This window comes from Narcine bancroftii, chromosome 4 (assembly GCF_036971445.1).
Source record: "Narcine bancroftii isolate sNarBan1 chromosome 4, sNarBan1.hap1, whole genome shotgun sequence".
In the NCBI taxonomy this organism is placed as follows: Eukaryota; Metazoa; Chordata; class Chondrichthyes; order Torpediniformes; family Narcinidae; genus Narcine; species Narcine bancroftii.
In genome coordinates this window covers 286722556-286741681 of record NC_091472.1, presented here as the reverse complement: position 1 = coordinate 286741681, position 19126 = coordinate 286722556, and the positions used below count along the sequence as shown (strand labels likewise).

At 36.9% G+C, this 19126-nt stretch overlaps 1 protein-coding gene across 1 annotated transcript in view; it reads right to left on the bottom strand.

The window, feature by feature from the left end:
* Positions 1-4257, bottom strand: part of LOC138762469 (uncharacterized) — a 44488-nt gene extending 40231 nt beyond the window's left edge. The window contains exons 1-5 of the mRNA XM_069936226.1: positions 4251-4257; positions 3231-3254; positions 2525-2560; positions 1506-1529; positions 800-835 (exon numbers count right to left, since the gene is read on the bottom strand). Coding sequence (XP_069792327.1) covers positions 800-835; positions 1506-1529; positions 2525-2560; positions 3231-3254; positions 4251-4257 — 127 coding nt within the window. The remainder of the gene's footprint in view (positions 1-799; positions 836-1505; positions 1530-2524; positions 2561-3230; positions 3255-4250) is intronic.
* Between the last annotated feature and the right edge of the window lie 14869 nt (positions 4258-19126).

The following is a 19126-nucleotide window of genomic DNA, read 5'->3' as shown; positions in this document are numbered from 1 at the left end:
TCAGTTTACTCTCCATCAGGTGCCGACACTTCTCATACCCCAGTTAATAATTGTTGTGCATGTGGTGCAATCATTAGGTGGAATACGAGATTATCAGCCATTATGTTATGGCATAACAGTTAAATGATGAGAAAATAAGTTTACAAGATACGGAAATAAATGCTCTACCAGTGAATATCTCTCCATTGTGTCTCAGGACACTATTTAATAATTTTGGAAAGAAGCACTGAGTCATGTTGAAGATGTGAAAAGTCTGTGTCACTCAGTACCATGATACCATTCCTCCTTACAACATGTAAACATGTTCTAGTGACTAACTAACAAGTTTCCCTATCCCTTCATACATTTGAGAATGAGGCTGGTTCCACAACTGTTTTTTTCATGCATTTTCCCTTCCTTATTTTGTCTACTTTTCAGGGGATTGCATCAGTGTTGCCGGACATGTACTGGCGAGAGAATAAGGTTCATTTTCCTCAAATTACAGATCGTAGGAAAGGATTATATATTTTGGACATTTCTGTTTATTTTCCTCCACTTTTGAAGGATCAGTCATGTGTATTTCTGCACACAGATCGAGAAATTGAAGGAAATTAGTGTTGATGCATCAAATGGAAACCAAGAGCATATAAATTACTTCCCTTTGTTTCATATAAATGGGAGAAGTTAACGTGTGAGTGGAAACATGGTTCATGTGTGTGAATTGAGCACTTTAAAGAAAGTTCCCAACATGAACTGCAACCAAAAAATGACGTATAATTAATTTGGTCCATTCCATCCAGAGCAATTAGAACAAACTTACCTGTCATTGTAACTGATGTGGGGGGTGATGTAGTTTCTGTGAAAGAGAATAATATAAATGGTATAATGGGATTCTCAGATGCAAAATTTTGAATGTCATTCAGAATGCACCCAAGGCACATCATCCTAAGATTCTGGGACACTTTTGGTTAAGTGTCTCATATCTTGAAAACACAACATAGAGACTGAAAGAGGATGTATTCCTGTGCCATTGAAGTTGTGAAGCAGAGAACTCAATTTCGGTCATGACTGTTTGAAATTTCAATTCAGCTAGCATTCTTGTGAAGCGGGTGAATATAACATTCACCATATGGCATAATCAATGCCGTGAAAAGTATGTTTTCAAGTCCTGATTCTGCTTCGAAAATCTCTGATTGAAGTTTTTGAAAGACTTCTCTTAATGGCAATTGAATAGAATATTGGCAAAATGTAATCAATTTGCATCTGACTGTATTGACGTTAAGAGCCGTCTTATGACCATACTGATTCATAGCACTTACACTTCCATCCGGCAGGGTAGATGCCCCGATTTAAGCTTAGCTGCCATAATTCAGTGTTACCAAGTCAACATTGTTGAGTTGCTTGCTTGAAAATCGTGAGATTTCCACAGAGGATATTTTAAGATAAGAACCACATGAAATACTTCAATACCCAAACACCATATCACTGTATCGTGGAAGAATGATTGTGAAATCTACGGCTCTTACCTGTTGTATTTCCTGTATTTCCACCTGTAAAGGAGATTGTTGAAAAACATAACTCAAACATCCAATGTTCAACATAACATAGATATGCAGATTGTGTCTGATGATGGACCAGTTGTATCTCTCATCATACTCATTGATGTGTTGGCAGAAAATTTCCTGTATATTGAGTTAATAGTTTGCAGTGCCTTGTCTTGATCTGAATGGCCATGCTGGTTATTTAGGTTTACTCTCCATCAGGTGCCGACACTTCTCATACCCCAATTAATAATTGTTGTGCATGTGGCACAATGATTAGGTGGAACACAAGATAATCAGCCATTATATTATGACATAACAGTTAAATGATGAGAAAATAAGTTTACAACATACGGAAATAAATGCTCTACCAGTGAATATCTCTCCATTGTGTCTCAGGACACTATTTAATGATTTTGGAAAGAAGCACTGAGTCATGTTGAAGATGTGAAAAGTCTATGTCACTCAGTACCATGATACCATTCCTCCTTATAATTGGTAAACATGTTCTAGTGACTAACTAACAAGTTTCCCTATCCCTTCATACATTTGAGAATGGGGCTGGTTCCACATCTATGTTTTTTTCTTGCATTTTCCCTTCCTTATTTTGTCTACTTTTCAGGGGCTTGCATCAGTGTTGCCGGACATGTATTGGCGAGAGAATAAGGTTCATTTTCCTCAAAAGACAGATCGTAGGAGAGGATTGTATATTTTGGACATTTCTGTTTATTTTCCTCCACTTTTGAAGGATCAGTCATGTGTATTTCTGCACACAGATCGAGAAATTGAAGGAAATTAGTGTTGATGCATCAAATGGAAACCAAGAGCATATAAATTACTTCCCTTTGCTTCATATAAATGAGAGAAGTTAACGTGTGAGTGGAAACATGGTTCATGTGTGTGAATTGAGCACTTTAAAGAAAGTTCCCTACATGAACTGCAACAAAAAAATGACGAATAATTAATTTGGTCCATTCCATCCAGAGCAATAAGAACAAACTTACCTGTCATTATAACTGATGTGGGGGGTGATGTAGTTTCTGTGAAAGAGAATAATATAAAGGGTATAATGGGATTCTCAGATGCAAAATTTTGAATGTCATTCAGAATGCACCCAAGGCACATCATCCTAAGATAATGGGATACTTTTGGTTAGCTGTCTCATATCTTGAAAACACAACATAGAGACTGAAAGAGGATGTATTCCTGTGCCATTGAAGTTGTGAAGCAGAGAACTGAATTTCAGTCATGACTGTTTGAAATTTCATTTCAGCTAGCATTCTTGTGAAGCGGGTGAATATAACATTCACCATATGGCATAATCAATGCCGTGAAAAGTATGTTTTCAAGTCCTGATTCTGCTTCGAAAATCTCTGATTGAAGTTTTTGAAAGACTTCTCTTAATGGCAATTGAATAGAATATTGTCAAAATGTAATCAATTTGCATCTGACTATATTGACATTAAGAGCCGTCCTATGACTGTACTGATTTATAGCACTTACAATTCCATCTGGCAGGAGAGATGCCCCGATTTAAGCTTAGCTGCCATAATTCAGTGTTACCAAGTCAACATTGTTGAGTTGCTTGCTTGAAAATCGTGAGATTTCCACAGAGGATTTTTTAAGATAAGAACCACATGATATACTTCAATACCCAAACACCATATCACTGTATCGTGGAAGAATGATTGTGAAATCTACGGCTCTTACCTGTTGTATTTCCTGTATTTCCACCTGTAAAGGAGATTGTTGAAAAACATAACTCAAACATCCAATGTTCAACATAACATAGATATGCAGATTGTGTCTGATGATGGACCAGTTGTATCACCCTTCATAATCATTGAAGTGTTGGCAGAAAATTTCCGGTATATTGAGTTAATAGTTTGCAGTGCCTTGTCTTGATCTGAATGGCCATGCTGGTTATTTAGGTTTACTCTCCATCAGGTGCCGACACTTCTCATACCCCAATTAATAATTGTTGTGCATGTGGCACAATGATTAGGTGGAACACAAGATAATCAGCCATTATATTATGACATAACAGTTAAATGATGAGAAAATAAGTTTACAAGATACGGAAATAAATGCTCTACCAGTGATTATCTCTCCATTGTGTCTCAGGACACTATTTAATGATTTTGGAAAGAAGCACTGAGTCATGTTGAAGATGTGAAAAGTCTGTGTCACTCAGTACCATGATACCATTCCTCCTTATAATTGGTAAACATGTTCTAGTGACTAACTATCAAGTTTCCCTATCCCTTCATACATTTGAGAATGGGGCTGGTTCCACAACTATGTTTTTTTCTTGCATTTTCCCTACCTCATTTTGTCTACTTTTCAGGGGCTTGCATCAGTGTTGCCGGACATGTATTGGCGAGAGAATAAGGTTCATTTTCCTCAAAAGACAGATCGTAGGAAAGGATTATATATTTTGGACATTTCTGTTTATTTTCCTCCACTTTTGAAGGATCAGTCATGTGTATTTCTGCACACAGATCGAGAAATTGACAGGAAATTAGTGTTGATGCATCAAATGGAAACCAAGAGCATATAAATTACTTCCCTTTGTTTCCTATAAATGGGAGAAGTTAACGTGTGAGTGGAAACATGGTTCATGTGTGTGAATTGAGCACTTTAAAGAAAGTTCCCAACATGAACTGCAACCAAAAAATGACGTATAATTAATTTGGTCCATTCCATCCAGAGCAATTAGAACAAACTTACCTGTCATTGTAACTGATGTGGGGGGTGATGTAGTTTCTGTGAAAGAGAATAATATAAATGGTATAATGGGATTCTCAGATGCAAAATTTTGAATGTCATTCAGAATGCACCCAAGGCACATCATCCTAAGATAATGGGACACTTTTGGTTAAGTGTCTCATATCTTGAAAACACAACATAGAGACTGAAAGAGGATGTATTCCTGTGCCATTGAAGTTGTGAAGCAGAGAACTCAATTTCGGTCATGACTGTTTGAAATTTCATTTCAGCTAGCATTCTTGTGAAGCGGGTGAACATAACATTCACCATATGGCATAATCAATGCCGTGAAGAGTATGTTTTCAAGTCCTGATATCTGCTTCGAAAATCTCTGATTGAAGTTTTTGAAAGACTTCTCTTAATGGCAATTGAATAGAATATTGGCAAAATGTAACCAATTTGCATCTGACTGTATTGACGTTAAGAGCCGTCCTGTGAGCGTATTGATTAATAGCACTTACACTTCCATCCGGCAGGGGAGATGCCCCGATTTTAGCTTAGCTGCCGTAATTCAGTGTTACCAAGTCAACATTGTTGAGTTGCTTGCTTGAAAATCGTGAGACTTCCTCAGAGGAATTTTTAAGATAGAACTACATGAAATACTTCAATACCCAAACACCATATCACTGTATCGTGGAAGAATGATTGTGAAATCTAAGGCTCTTACCTGTTGTATTTCCTGTTTTTCCACAGGTAAAAGAGATTGTTGTAAAACATAACTCCAACATCCAATGTTCAACATAATATTCATATGCAGATTGTGTCTGATGATGGACCAGTTGTATCACCCTTCATACTCATGGATGTCTTGGCAGAAAATTTCCTGTATATTGAGTTAATTGTTTGCAGTGCCTTGTCTTGATCTGAATGGCCATGCTAGTTATTTCAGTTTACTCTCCATCAGGTGCCCACACTTCTCATACCCCAGTTAATAATTGTTGCACATATGGCACAATCATTAGGTGGAACATGAGATAATCAACCATTATATTATGACATAACTGTTAAATTATGAGAATATATGTTTCCAAGATACGGAAATAAAGTCTCTACAAGTGATTATTTCTCCATTGTGCCCCAGTGCGCTCTTTAATACTTTTGGAAAGAAGTACTGATTCATGTTGAAGATGTGAAAAGTCTGTGTCACTCAGCATCATGATTCCATTCCTCCTTGCAACTTGTAAACATGTTCTAGTCACTAACTATTAAGTTTCCCTATCCCTTCATACATTTGAAATTGGGGTGGTTCCACAACAACGTTTTTTTCTTGCATTTTCCCTTCCTTATTTTGACTTCATACATCAAGTATACTTTTCCGGGCCCTGAAAAAGTGTTGTTGGACATGTATTGATTGGTGAGAGGAAAAGGTTAATTTTCCTCAATTTAAAGATCGTAAGAAAGGAGTGTACATTTTAGACCTTTCTATTCATTTTCCTCCACTTTTGAAAGATCAGTCATGTGTATTTCTGCACACAGATTTAAAAATTGACAGGAAATTAGTGTTGATGTTTCAAATGGAAACCAAGAGCATTTAATTTACTTGCTCTTGTTTTTTGTAAAAGAGGGATGTTAACGTGTGAGCGCAAACATTGTTCAAGTGTGTGATTTGAGCACTTTAAAGCAAGTTCCCCACATTGACTGCAACAAAAAAATGACATATAATTAATTTGGTCTATTCCATCCTGAGCAATAAGAACAGTCTTATCTGTCATTATAACTGATGTGGGTGGTGATGTAATTTCTGTGAAAGAAATTAATGTAAATGATATAATGGGACTCTCAGATGCAGAATTTTGAATATCATTCAGAATGCACCCAAAGCACATCATCCTAAGATAATGGAACACTATTGGTTAAGTGTCTCATATCTTGAATCCCAGCTTAGAGAATGAGAGTGGAGGTATTCCTGTGCAATTGAAGTTGTGAGGCAGAAAACTCTATTTCAGTCATGAGTGTTTGAAACTTCATTTCAGCTAGCATTCTTGTGAAGCTGGTAAACATAACATACACCATACGGCATAATCAATGCTGTGAAGCGTATGTTTTCAAGTCATGATATCTACTTTAAAAATCACTGTTCGAAGTTTTTGAATGCAAGCTGTTTATGGCAATTGAATAGAAAACTGGCAAAATGTATTCAATTTGCATCTGACTGTTGTTACGTCAAGAGCCGTCCTGCGAGCGTACAGATCCAGTGATGGCACTTATATTTCCATCCAACAGGCTTGATGTCCTGATTTAAGCTTAGCTGCCATAATTCAGTGTTACCAAGCCAACATTGTTGAGTTGCTTGCTTGAAAATAGTGAGATTTCCACAGAGGAATTTTTAAGATAAGAAGCACATGAAATACTTCAATACCCAAACACCATATCACTGTATCGTGGAACTAACATTGTGAAATATATGGCTCTTACCTCTTGTACTTTCTGTACCTCCACCTGTAAAAGAGATTGTTGTAAAACATAACTCAAACAGCTAATTGTCAACATAATATAGATACGCAGATTAGAGACTGATAGTGGATGTATTTCTGTGCTATTGAAGTTGTACACCTCACACTTTTCTGCATTAACTTCCATCTACCATTTTACAGCTCATTTCCCCTGCTTGTCCAGATCCTTCTGCAAGCTTTGAAAACCTCTTTGCTGTCCATTATGCCGCCAATCTTAGTGTCATCTGCAAACTTGCTGACCCAGTTTGCCACATTATCATCCAGATTATTGATAGAGATGACAGATAGCAATGGTACCAACACTGATCCCTGAAGTACACCACTAGTCACAGGCCTTCAGTCAGAGAAGCTATAATCCACCACTACTCTCTGGTTTTCCCAATAAGTCATTATTAAATCCATTTTACAACTTCACCATGAATACCTAGCATCTGAACCTTTCTGTCTCACCTCCAATGTGGGACCTTGTCAAAGGCTTTACTAAAGTCCATGAAGGTAACATCCACTGCCTTTCCTCTGACAACTTTCCTGGTAAGCTCCTTGAAAATCTCTATATGATTCGTTAAACATGATCTACCATGCACAATCCATGTTAACTATCCCTAATCAGTTTCTGGCAATCCAAATAATTGTATATCCAATCTCTTAGAGCACCTTCCAATCATTTATCTCCAACTGGAATTAAGCTGACCAGCCTTTAATTTCCAGGGTTACCTTTGGAGCCTTGTGGCGCTCCCCTCCAATCCTCTGCCACTACACCCATGGTTGAGGACATTGTAATTATATCTGCCAACACCACTGAAATTTCTACACTTGCCTCCCTCAAGGTCCAAGGGAATATCTTGTCAGGCCCTGCTGATTTATTCACCCTTTTTTTGCTTTGAGACTCCTGTCTCATATGTACAAGTTTCATGACCTTTCTGCTTTTCTTCCTTGCTTCCCATGTCTCTGTGTCTGTTTCCTGAGTTAATACTGATGAAATAAAAACACATTTAAAATCTCCTCCTTCTCTTTGGCTCCATACAAAGCTAACCACTCTGATCTTTAAGGGGGACTCATTTTGTCCCTTACTATCCTTTTGCTCTTAATGTACCTGAGAAAACCCTTGGGATTTCCTTTATATTATCTATCAAAGCAACCTCATGTTTTCTTTTAGCCTTCCTGATTTTTCATGAGGTTTTTCTTGAACCTTTTGTACTCCTGAAGAATACCATTTCCTCCATGTTGACTGTACCTGCTTTACAAATCTCTCTTCTTCCAAACCATATTCTCCTCTGGGATGAGCTAGAGGATGTAGTCATCGAGGGAAGGAGGGGAGGGTGTAATACAGGGTGAGGACCTCGATGGGGGAATTGTTTGGGGATAATTAACTGAGTTGCCTTAGTTTGCATCTGTGTTTCCCCTCCTTTTATTTTCCTTTGACTATTTATATTAATCTTTATTTTTTTCCCCAGGGTCTGACAGCTGAAGACAAAGGGTTGAATGAGGAGGGGACCTAGGGGCAATGTCGAAGATCATAAAATTTGCAAGTTTCAATGTCAATGGTTTGAAATGGTCAGTCAGGAGAAAGATAGTCTTGACACACAAAGAAAATGGAAATTGACCTAGCTTTCCTTCAAGAAACCCATTTAATGGAGCGAGAGCATCAAAAGTTAAGAAGAGGATGGGTGGGCCAGGTAATAGCCTCCTCATTTGGTTTGAAAGGCAAGGGGGGTGGCAAGAGTGTTCCAGTGAGAGTGCAAAGTGTAATCACAGACAAAGCAGGTGGTACACTGTCAAATAGACTCAGAATCCTGGACCCTATTGAATCTATACGCCCCCAATATAGATGATGAAAAATTTATGCAGGACATTTTCCTGAGTTTGGCAGAAGGAAGGAGAATATTCTAATTGGGAGAGATTTTAATTTTTGTCTGGCCCCTGTTTTGGACAAGTCAACAAAGAAAATAGCAAAAATAAAGGTGTCACGTGCTACCATTGATGGTATGAAGGAGCTGAATTAGATAGATGAACAGAGGCGGAAGCATCCAAGGGAGAGGGTTTATTCCTTCTACTTAAGGCAGCATGACTCCTACTCTAGAATAGATTTTTTCTTGGCTTCAGCCCATATTGAAGGTAGGACCATGGAAGCTGAATACACAGCAAGACTTCTTTTAGATCATTCACCCCTAGTAGTTAGGAGTGAGATGCTGGATAAGCAGGAGACGGTATACGATGGTGTCTTAATGCATGGCTACTAAAGAAGCCAGAGTTTTGTAGTTTCATAAAAATGCAGATAGGCATGTTCTGTGAGGCCAATTGTACCTCTACTCTAGATAAATTCCTCTTATGGGACATGCTCAAAGCATATTTGAGGAGTCAAATAATTGGATATAGCAAAACAATAAGGAAAGTATATGAGAGGAAGGTGGGTGAATTAGTGCAATACATTGCTCATTTTAAAAAGGGCTTGCAATAATTGGGCTCAGAAGGTCAGTGTAGGGTTTTAACAAACAACATGCTTCAAACATACAGCATGGAGAAAGGCTTATTATAGTCTAACCAAAAATATTATAAATTGGAGGAAAGAGCCCACAAGGTCTTTGTATGGCAGTTGAGAGCAGAGCAGGCCTTAAGAACGAACAATACGATACAAACTGGGGTCGGCAGGATCTCTTCCAAACCAAAGAAGATTTATGACCCCTTCTGGAGATTCTATGAAGGTTTCCACAAATCAGAATTGGTAGGGAGGCCAGATAAAATTGGTGAGTTTCTGTCTAAGATAGAATTGCCAAATTTGGACCCAGAGGGCAGGAAGGTTTAGACTGTCCCTTCATTGAAGAAGAGATAGTGAGCGCATTGAATTCGCTGAAAGCTAACAACAAGGGAGGATGAGTTTTGACCTGAGTTTTACAAGGAGTTCAAAGATCTATTGATACCTCTTTATATATGGAGGTGGTAAATCAGGCAATGGAAATCCATAAACTCATGGAATCTTTTACAAGAGCAATTATTGCAACAATCTTGAAGAAAGATAAGGACACGCTAATGCTGTTATTTCATTATTAAATACAGATTATAAGATAATAGCCAAAGCCATGGCAAATATATTAGAAAAGCAATTGCCAAAAATAATTAATAAAGATCAGGTGGGATTTGTATAAAAAAAGGCAGGCAGTGGACAACGTTGGTAGACTACTAAGAATAATACATTTGGCACAAACTAGAAACAAGAGGGGTCTTGCCATAGCCCTCAATGCAGAAAAGGCATTAGACAGAGTGGGACTTTTTATTCAAAGTGCTGGAAAAGATAGGGTAAGGGCCAATTTTCATATCATGCGCCCAAGGCAAAAGTTGTGACTAACTGACAAATTTATTCTGCTTTCCAACTAACAAGATCAAGTAGATATGGATGCCCACTCTCTCCAGCTCTGTTTGTACTGTCTATGGAACCATTGGCTGAGGCCATTCACCAGGATCCAGACATCAAAGGGTTTAAAAGCCAGGAAGAACACAAGATCATCTTATTTGCTGATGATGTGTTTATATATTTGACAGACCCAGTAAACTTGTTGTTCAAACTGTGCTCTCCCCTGGAAGACTATGGGGAGGTTTTCAGGTAAAAGGTCAATTGGGACAAGAGCAAAATAATACTACTTACAGGGGGAGATTATAACCAATGCCAAGAGAATAGTTACCTAAAGAGGCCACAAAATAGGATCAGGTACCTGGGAATGAAAATAGCTAATAATCTAAACAATTTGTACAAATTAAATGATACCCCCTTGCTGGGAAAAATCGAGGAAGACCTGCCCATAATGCTGATGGGCAGGGTCAATTGTGTGAAAATTAATGTGTTACCAAGACTCCAGTATCTTTTTCAGACACTGCCCATGGCATTGCCCTGGGATATTTTCCAAACCCTGCTCTCACAACTGAGAACATTTCTATGGAATGGAAAGGTAGCCAGGGTCTCTATGGAGAAATTGACCTGGGATTACAGTTTGGGCGGATTGCGAATGCCAGTCTTCAAAACAATATTATTGGGAAGCCCAGTCAAGGTACATCTCTTCACTCTTTTGGGGGGGGGGGGGGGGGTGGAGAGAGAGGTACCATCCTGGCCACAAACTGATCTGCACTTGGTGGGCAAGAAGCTGGCAGAGGACTTTGTTTATAAATGGGATCCCAAATTGTTATCTGGAAAAACAGACAGCCCTATATTAAAACAAATTTTTCATATCTGAAACAACATTAATCAATATTTAGGAACAAATGTGGGGTTGTCCTCAAAAACACCCCTGACTCCAAATCGACTAATACCTTTGGCGGTAGGTAACAAGATCCTGGACACCTGGCGTCAGGTGTATAGAGGACTGTTACGAGCAGGGGCAATTACTGTCATTCAAACAGCTTAGGCAGAAATATGATTTGTCAAATAAGACATTCCATTTCTACCTTCAGATAAGACCTTTTCTACAGAACAAATTAGGCCCAACCATGGTCCTTCTATGCAGTGACATAGAGACCATGATTCGAAGGAGGAACACATGGAAATTTATTTCAGCAATGTATTTTCTGCTCAAGTGGAAGGTCCTAAATGAGGTCTTCATAAGTCAAGACAGAGCCAGACTTAGAAATAACAATCGACGAGTGGTGCTGGTCTGGACTGGAATGACTGCATTCATTAATACAAGGGACAGGCTGGTGCAATACAACAGATTTTTTGAGACAGGAACTTTTGTGCATGTGACCTGGACATATACCAAGGTAAGGCCCTTCTGGGTAGAACTAGGCAAAGTCCAAGGAAAAATCATAGGTAAGGAATTCCCACAGGATCCAGAGATGTTCCTGTTGGGTAACATAATGGACATAAGACTTAAAATGAAACTGTCTAAATTCCAAATTCAATTTGAAATGACCGCATTGGCAGTGGCCAGGAAGTGCATAGAGGTTACCTGGAAGTCTGACTCTTGCCTGAGTATTGCGCAGTGGAGCAATTTCCAAAAAGTTTGACAACCAAACCTGAACTCCACAGGAAAACAGTTTTTAAGCGGACAATTGCGCCTCATTGTCCAGCCTGCCCTGCTTCCTCCTCAACTCTGGGGTGCGGGGGTGGGTGGGGTGGAGGTTTGATGGGTCCATCTCATTCCAGCCAGGAAAAGTCATGGAAAAATACATTGGCCTGAACCTGGGCCATCGAGTGCTGCCAGACTTATAACTCCCCGATATGATTTACTCCTTTGTTGTAAGTGTTTGTAATATCTTAAGTGTTTTTGTCTGTTTGGTTGAGTGTTAAGTGTTAGATGTCGAGGGAATGGGGGCGGGGGAAGGAGATGGGGGAGGGAGGGAGAGGCGATAGGCTTGGACTTGGTAGAGGAACTTGTATAGAATGGGTATGGATAAGTTACAATCGGTGCAGATTTGTAATGACAATGTTGCAAACTGAGTTCAAATCTGGAAAATTATTAATAGAATATTCAAACAAAAGGTTGGATTTGCATTTGGGAACATTTCTATATTACCTCACATGATGGACTGTCCTTTGGAATGAACATTATTAGCCTTCTGTTATATTCAGCTTTCTAACAAAGAATAATCCCCATCCTATCTGAAAATAACAATTCTGACTCAACAGCAGTCCTTTATAATGCATGTGTATTGAATATTGTTGATATAGTTTTGCAGTTCTTCCCTGAAGAAAATGTTAAATTAATTCATTTTATTCTCATGGCAACAATCAAAATGGAGAGATTCAAATTCCCCCTGTTGTTGAAGCTTTGGTCAAAGCTGTAAGAATATTATGAAATTTAAATGAAACTATCAAAGTAAGCAAAATGCCAGAGAAACTCAGCAGATCAAACAGTGTACTTTATATAGCAATGTAAAGATACCAAACCAACATTTCAGGCTTAAGCCCTCATCAAGACCTGAAACGTTGGTTATGTATCTATAATGTACACTGTTTGACCTGCTGATTTTCTCCGGCATTGTGTTTTTAGTTCAATTATGGTGTCTGCAGACTTTAGTGTTTTACTCATGAAACTTATCAAATGCATGATGATGTGATCCAAAACCTATTTCAAGTACACAACTTCACGCATTCCATTTGATGCCTCATAGTTATAAAACCTTTCTGGTGATTTGAATTTAATCTCAACTGTCCTCACCATTACCTTTCAAATGTGTGAGCACTATTCACCATGATGCTTAATTAAAGCTTTGATTAATTCCTTGTTTCTGTAGTCTGTATCCATTTAGCTCAAAATAAAATATTGTTAACAGTGGCAATGGTTGAGCAAATTTACAGGTCTCCTTTGAATAATCTATCGTCTGATGCATCTGTAACACACTGCTACTTCTAAATGAAATTTTCCTTTATCAATAGGCCTCTTTTCTCTCTTCCTTTGCCATTAAGTTCACTTGTATCAGTGTGAAGAGATGTTCTGATTGAAAGTGAATGTTATAAATATCTGTAGCATGGCAACACTGCAAAGTTTCCTTCTTTTCAATTGTCTCTTGGTTCCAACAGTTGCCAAATTTGTTTGCTGCCTCAATTTAAGAATTTGAACATCCTTTCAACCTTCCATCTTAGAAGTGAATTTTGTAGTTCAAGGTCATTATCATCTGACTGTCCATAGACCACCAGATAAAACAGGGTTTCTTCAGACCACGGTGCACATACATATACAACAATACATAATCTTCACAATATATATGTATAAAGATATATTTTAAAATAATATATATATAAATATTTTTGGATGATATTTCCCCAGTAATGAATTCAAATGCATTAGCCTGAGAAGCACAGTTAATTTTAAAGTTTACACAGCAATGTGAAATGTAAGATAATTTTCTTCTGATTATTTTTCCCTTTAAATAGCTGATAAATCTACCTTTTTCATGTTGAGTTTATAATCAGGAAAATACATTTTAGCAAGTATGATTTCCACAGAAGCAAGTATGATTTGTGCCTTACCTTGTCCATACGTTGCACTGAATAAAAGACAATAAATTAGCCCAGGAAGAACGGCTCTTCTCACTGAATGGGTAAACATAATTTTTTTCAAAGTTCCTTCCAACACTGAGCTGAAGTTGGGCTTACCTGGGTGGCTTATAATGAAAAACTGTTCTTGAGGCGTGGCAAGGAAGTCAGTCGGAATGAAAAATAAAAGTGCGTCAGTGATATTAGCAGGACTGAACATTGATATGTTACACATTACATTGGCCTTTGATCAGATTTGCATTTGATGTATAGCCATTCTGTGATGAAACATGTCTGTCAACTTGGTCCACTCACAAACTGAATAAGCAATAAGAGTTTGTTGTCATATACATAAGTACAGTGTGCAAATGCACCAAAATTCCGGCTTAATTGAAGCCAAACAGGTATGGAAGATACACCAGCTACAATACTATGCATTAAATTCCCACAGTATGCAAGACAGAAAAATAAATAATAAATATAAAGGGATTGATAGATAATTATCATAGTCGCTGTCAATGCAATAAACTAGGCCTCTCCACTGCCTTCCCATAAATGATGACAGGTGCCTCCCCTTCCTGAGGTCTACAATAAGTTCCTTGGTCTTGCAGAGCAAAATTGTGGTTTTAGCGCGACACACCCGGATTTTCAATCTGTATCCTCTATTCTGACTGCCCTGGCATTTGACCAACAACAGTGGTGTCATCAGTGAATTTATAGGCTGCAATGGAGCCAATATTGGTTAAATTTTTAGAGAATAGTTCAGTCCTTGAAATGCCTGCTTGTTGATGATCAATGAGGAGGAGGCGATGCTGTCATAATCTGTGTAATTGGGGTCTGCCTATGAGAAAGTCAAGAATCCAGATATAAAGGATGAACACAGTCCCTGCTCCTTGAGCTTAATTTTAAGTTTTGCTGGTTTCATGGGGCTAACCCTTAACCTACAGTCAATGAAAAATAGATTAATGCAAGTGTTCTTGTGCTCCAGGTAATCCAACAAAGAGTGATGGGCCAGTGAGATGGCATCCACTGTTTTGTTGATAAGTTATTATTACTGTAACAGAAGAGTAGGGGTAGCATTCTAGGAGCCATAGGTGATGCCAGTAGAGGACCCATGATTCGGAGCCGAACAGGAGCGTGGGTATGACAATGGCTCTGTACACACTGATCTTTGTGTGTTTCTTCAGGTGGTTGTTTTTCCAGACTCTTTTGTGCAGTCTTCCAAAGGCGCTAATTGCCTTGGCGAGTCTGTTGTCTATCTCTTTGTCGATCCTTGCATCCGATGAAATGGTGCAGCCGAGGTAGGTAAATTGGTTGACCGTTTTGAGTTCTGTGTGCCCGATGGAGATGTGGGGGGGCTGGTAGTCATGGTGAGGAGTTGGCTGATGGAGGACCTCAGTTTTCTTCAGGCTGACTTCCAGGCCAAACATTTTGGCAGTTTCTGCAAAACAGGACGTCATGCACTGGAGAGCTGGCTCTGAATGGGCAACTAAAGCGGCATCGTCTGCAAAGAGTAGTTCACAGACAAGTTGCTCTTGTGTCTTGGTGTGAGCTTGCAGGCACCTCAGATTGAAGAGACTGCCAACCGTGCGGTACCGGATGTAAACAGCATCTTCATGGTTGAGGTCTTTCATGGCTTGTTTCAGCATCATGCTGAAGAAGATAGTAAAGAGGGTTGGTGCAAGGACGCAGCCTTGCTTCACGCCGTTGTCAATGGAGAAGGGTTCGGAGAGCTCATTACTGTATCTGACCTGACCTTGTTGGTTTTCGTGCAGTTGGATAACCATGTTGAGGAACTTGGGGGGGCATCCGAGGCGCTCTAGTATTTGCCAAAGCCCTTTCCTGCTCACGGTGTCAAAGGCTTTGGTGAGGTCAACAAAGGTGATGTAGTCTACTTGCTTACAGATAAACCTCCAATGCCAAAGCCAGCTGTTCTGTCCCTGCACGCTCTAGAACCATTTATCTGACCTCTCCAGCTAAAGCCTCCCTTCAATCCCCCATCCCTTCCTCTAGCCTAGAGCCTCTGCTCTTCATAGCTCCTAAATACAGAAGGTCTGATGAGTATTTTTTTTTTCGAAACTTTATTTATTAATTTTAACATATGAAGAAAGTAAGTAATTCACATACAGAAAAAATACAAAATAAAGTAATACAAGTACAAAGTAACATAGTTAATACAATACCAATCTCGGCATCTCCCCTTAACAACTAAAAACTAAGACTAAAAAAAAACTATTTTAACCCCTAAACCCCCCCCCCGCCCTCACGATAAAGAGTGAAGAATTAATACTATTAGTATTATTTTAAAAATATATATATATCTTAAAAAAGATTGATATATATAAAAAAACAAAAAAAATAATTAAATATTAATTATTAATCCAAAAAATTTTTATTATATAAGAATATATATGAAAAAAACAAAAACAAAAAGAACTTAAATGAAAAAAAAACAACTAATAATAAAAAACCTAAAAAAAGAAAAAAAAAGAAAACATATATATAGAAAAAATATATAATAAAAAAAGTTTTTTTAAAGAAAAAAAAGATTAATTCAAACTTATTTAAATTGTATATAATCAATAAATGGGATCTACTTTAACTCATAAAAAGACATCTTATCTTGTACAGAAAAAGATATTCTTTCCATAACCAAACAAAACTTCATCTCTGAATACCACCTATCTAAAGACAATACATTTCTATTCTTCCAAGTAATCGCTATACATTTCTTGGCCACTGCCAGCGCTAAGTAAATAAAAGAGATCTGGTAATTATCTAATTCTAAATCAATCATCGGTTGCATATTCCCTAATAAAAATATATCAGGGTCTAATACAATATGAAGATTATATAGATTATTAAATACAGATTGAATATCTTTCCAAAATTGTTGTAACCGATCACACAACCAAACAGCATGTATAAAAGTACCAGAAACCTGATCACAACGAAAACAAAGATCTGACTTACTAAAACAAAATTTTTTTAATTTTTCGGGTGTTAAGTATAATTGATGTATAAAACTATAATTAATCATCGCCAATCTAGCATTAATCAATTTTTTAACACTATTACGGCAGATTTCAGACCAATCTTCTTCAGTTATTGTTAAACTTAAATCTTTTTCCCATTTCATTTTATCTTTATCCCAATCTATTTTACTTTCACTTTCCAACAAAATACAATACAAACCTGATATATAACCCTTTTTTGGAAATGAGAGCACATATTTCTCAAAATCAGTTTCAGACAGTAAATTCATTTGACGACCGCATACCTGTTTTACAAAAGGTCTTAACTGATAATACACAAATATAGAATAACCACTTAAATCAAATCTCTTTTGCAATTCTACAAGAGAACAAAAATGACCTTCTAAACAACAGTCAGATAAATTATGTATTCCTTTCTCCTCCCATTGTTTCAAAATAGCATTAGATACCATGAAGGGAACAAGTTGATTATTATATAATGGTAATCTTCCCGACCACTTATTTTTCAATCCCATTTTATGTAATTTACTTGTCCATAAATTCATTAAATGTTTCAATATTGGTACATCATAAGTTCGTAACAAATTTTTATTCCATCAAAATAAAAATTCATTCGAAAATTTTTCAGAAATAACTGCCAATTCTATCTGTGCCCAACTAGGCGTATCTTGTGTGGCCATTAATGTGCTAAGAAATCTAAATTGAGCTGCTTCATAATAAAATTGAAAGTTAGGTAGCCGTAACCCTCCAAATTGAAAATCCCACATCAATTTTTACAACGCCACCCTAGGAAATTTTCCTTTCCACAAAAAATCCCTAATTACTTTATATAAATCCTTAAAAAATCTTTTTTGTAAACAACAAGGAATTGATTGAAATAAATATTGTATACGAGGAAAAATATTCATTTTTATAGTATTAATTCTTCCTAATAAACCCAAAGGTAAATCTTTCCATTTAACTAAATCTGCCTTAATCTTCTTCATTGAAGGAAGATAATTAAGTGAATATAAATTTTGGTAGTCAGTATTAACATTAATTCCCAAATATTTAATTTGTTTCGTCCACTTCAAATTCGTAATATTTCTAAACATTGAATAATCATCTTTACTAATTGATAAAATTTCACTTTTAGTCCAATTAACCTTATAACCAGATAATTGACCATAAATCTCTAAGGAATGCTGAAGTGCTGGCAGAGAAACATCAGGATCCACCAAATACAGCAAAACATCATCCGCAAATAAACTTATTTTATAATCTTCATTCAAGACTCTCATACCTTTGATACTATCATTTTGACGTATTAATTGTGCTAGAGGTTCAATAACTAAAGCAAACAAGGAGGGTGATAATGGACATCCTTGTCTAGTAGATCTTGTTAAATTAAAGGATTCTGAAAGCAAACCATTAGTAATGACTCTAGCTTTCGGACCATTATACAGAGCCCTAATCATACCAATAAATGAGAGACCAAACGAAAACTTTTCAAGTACTTTAAATAAAAACTTCCATTCTACTCTATCGAATGCCTTTTCTGCATCCAATGAAACCACCATTGGATAATTCTTCTGAGATTTAGATCTATTTATCAAAGTAATTAATCGTAGAATATTATCCGAAGCATACCTATTTTTTATAAAACCTGTTTGATCACAATGTATTATCTTTGGTAAATACTGAGCCAACCTATTAGCCATAACTTTAGCCACTATTTTATAGTCTACATTTAACAAAGATATAGGACGTTAAGAAGCTACCTGTAAGGGATCTTTATCTTTTTTTGGTATAACTGTAATTATAGCATTAGAACAGAACTCAGGTAATTGAAAAGTATCATAAAGTTGTTGTATTACATTCTTAAATAAGGAAGATATATCAACATAAAAAGTCTTGTAAAACTCAATAGAAAAACCATCTCCTCCAGGCGCTTTTCCATTTGGCATATCTTTTATAGCCATTTCAATTTCACTATCCGTAAAAGGTTTATCTAACTCTTGTCTGTCTTCTTGAGATAACTGTGGTAAATTAATATTTTTCAAAAAAGAGTCTATTGCATCTTCTTTTATCTCTTTATATTCAGTCAAATAAAGTTTTTTGTAAAAATTACAAAATTCATCGTTAATTTCTTTTTGACTAAAAGTAATACCCGATTTATTTCTAATAGCTGGTATAATCCTAGATAACTGTTCCTTTTTTAATTGCCAAGCTAATACTTTATGAGCTTTCTCACCCCATTCATAAAATTTATTTTTTGAACGATTCAACAGACATTCAAATCGATATGACTGTAACTTATTATACTTCAACTTTAAATTAGTTAATTGGATCTTTTGGAATTCAGTAGCTTTCTTTTGAAATTCTTTTTCACAGATTGTTATTTTCTTCTCCAAATCCTCAGTTTCCCTAACTCTCTCTTTCTTC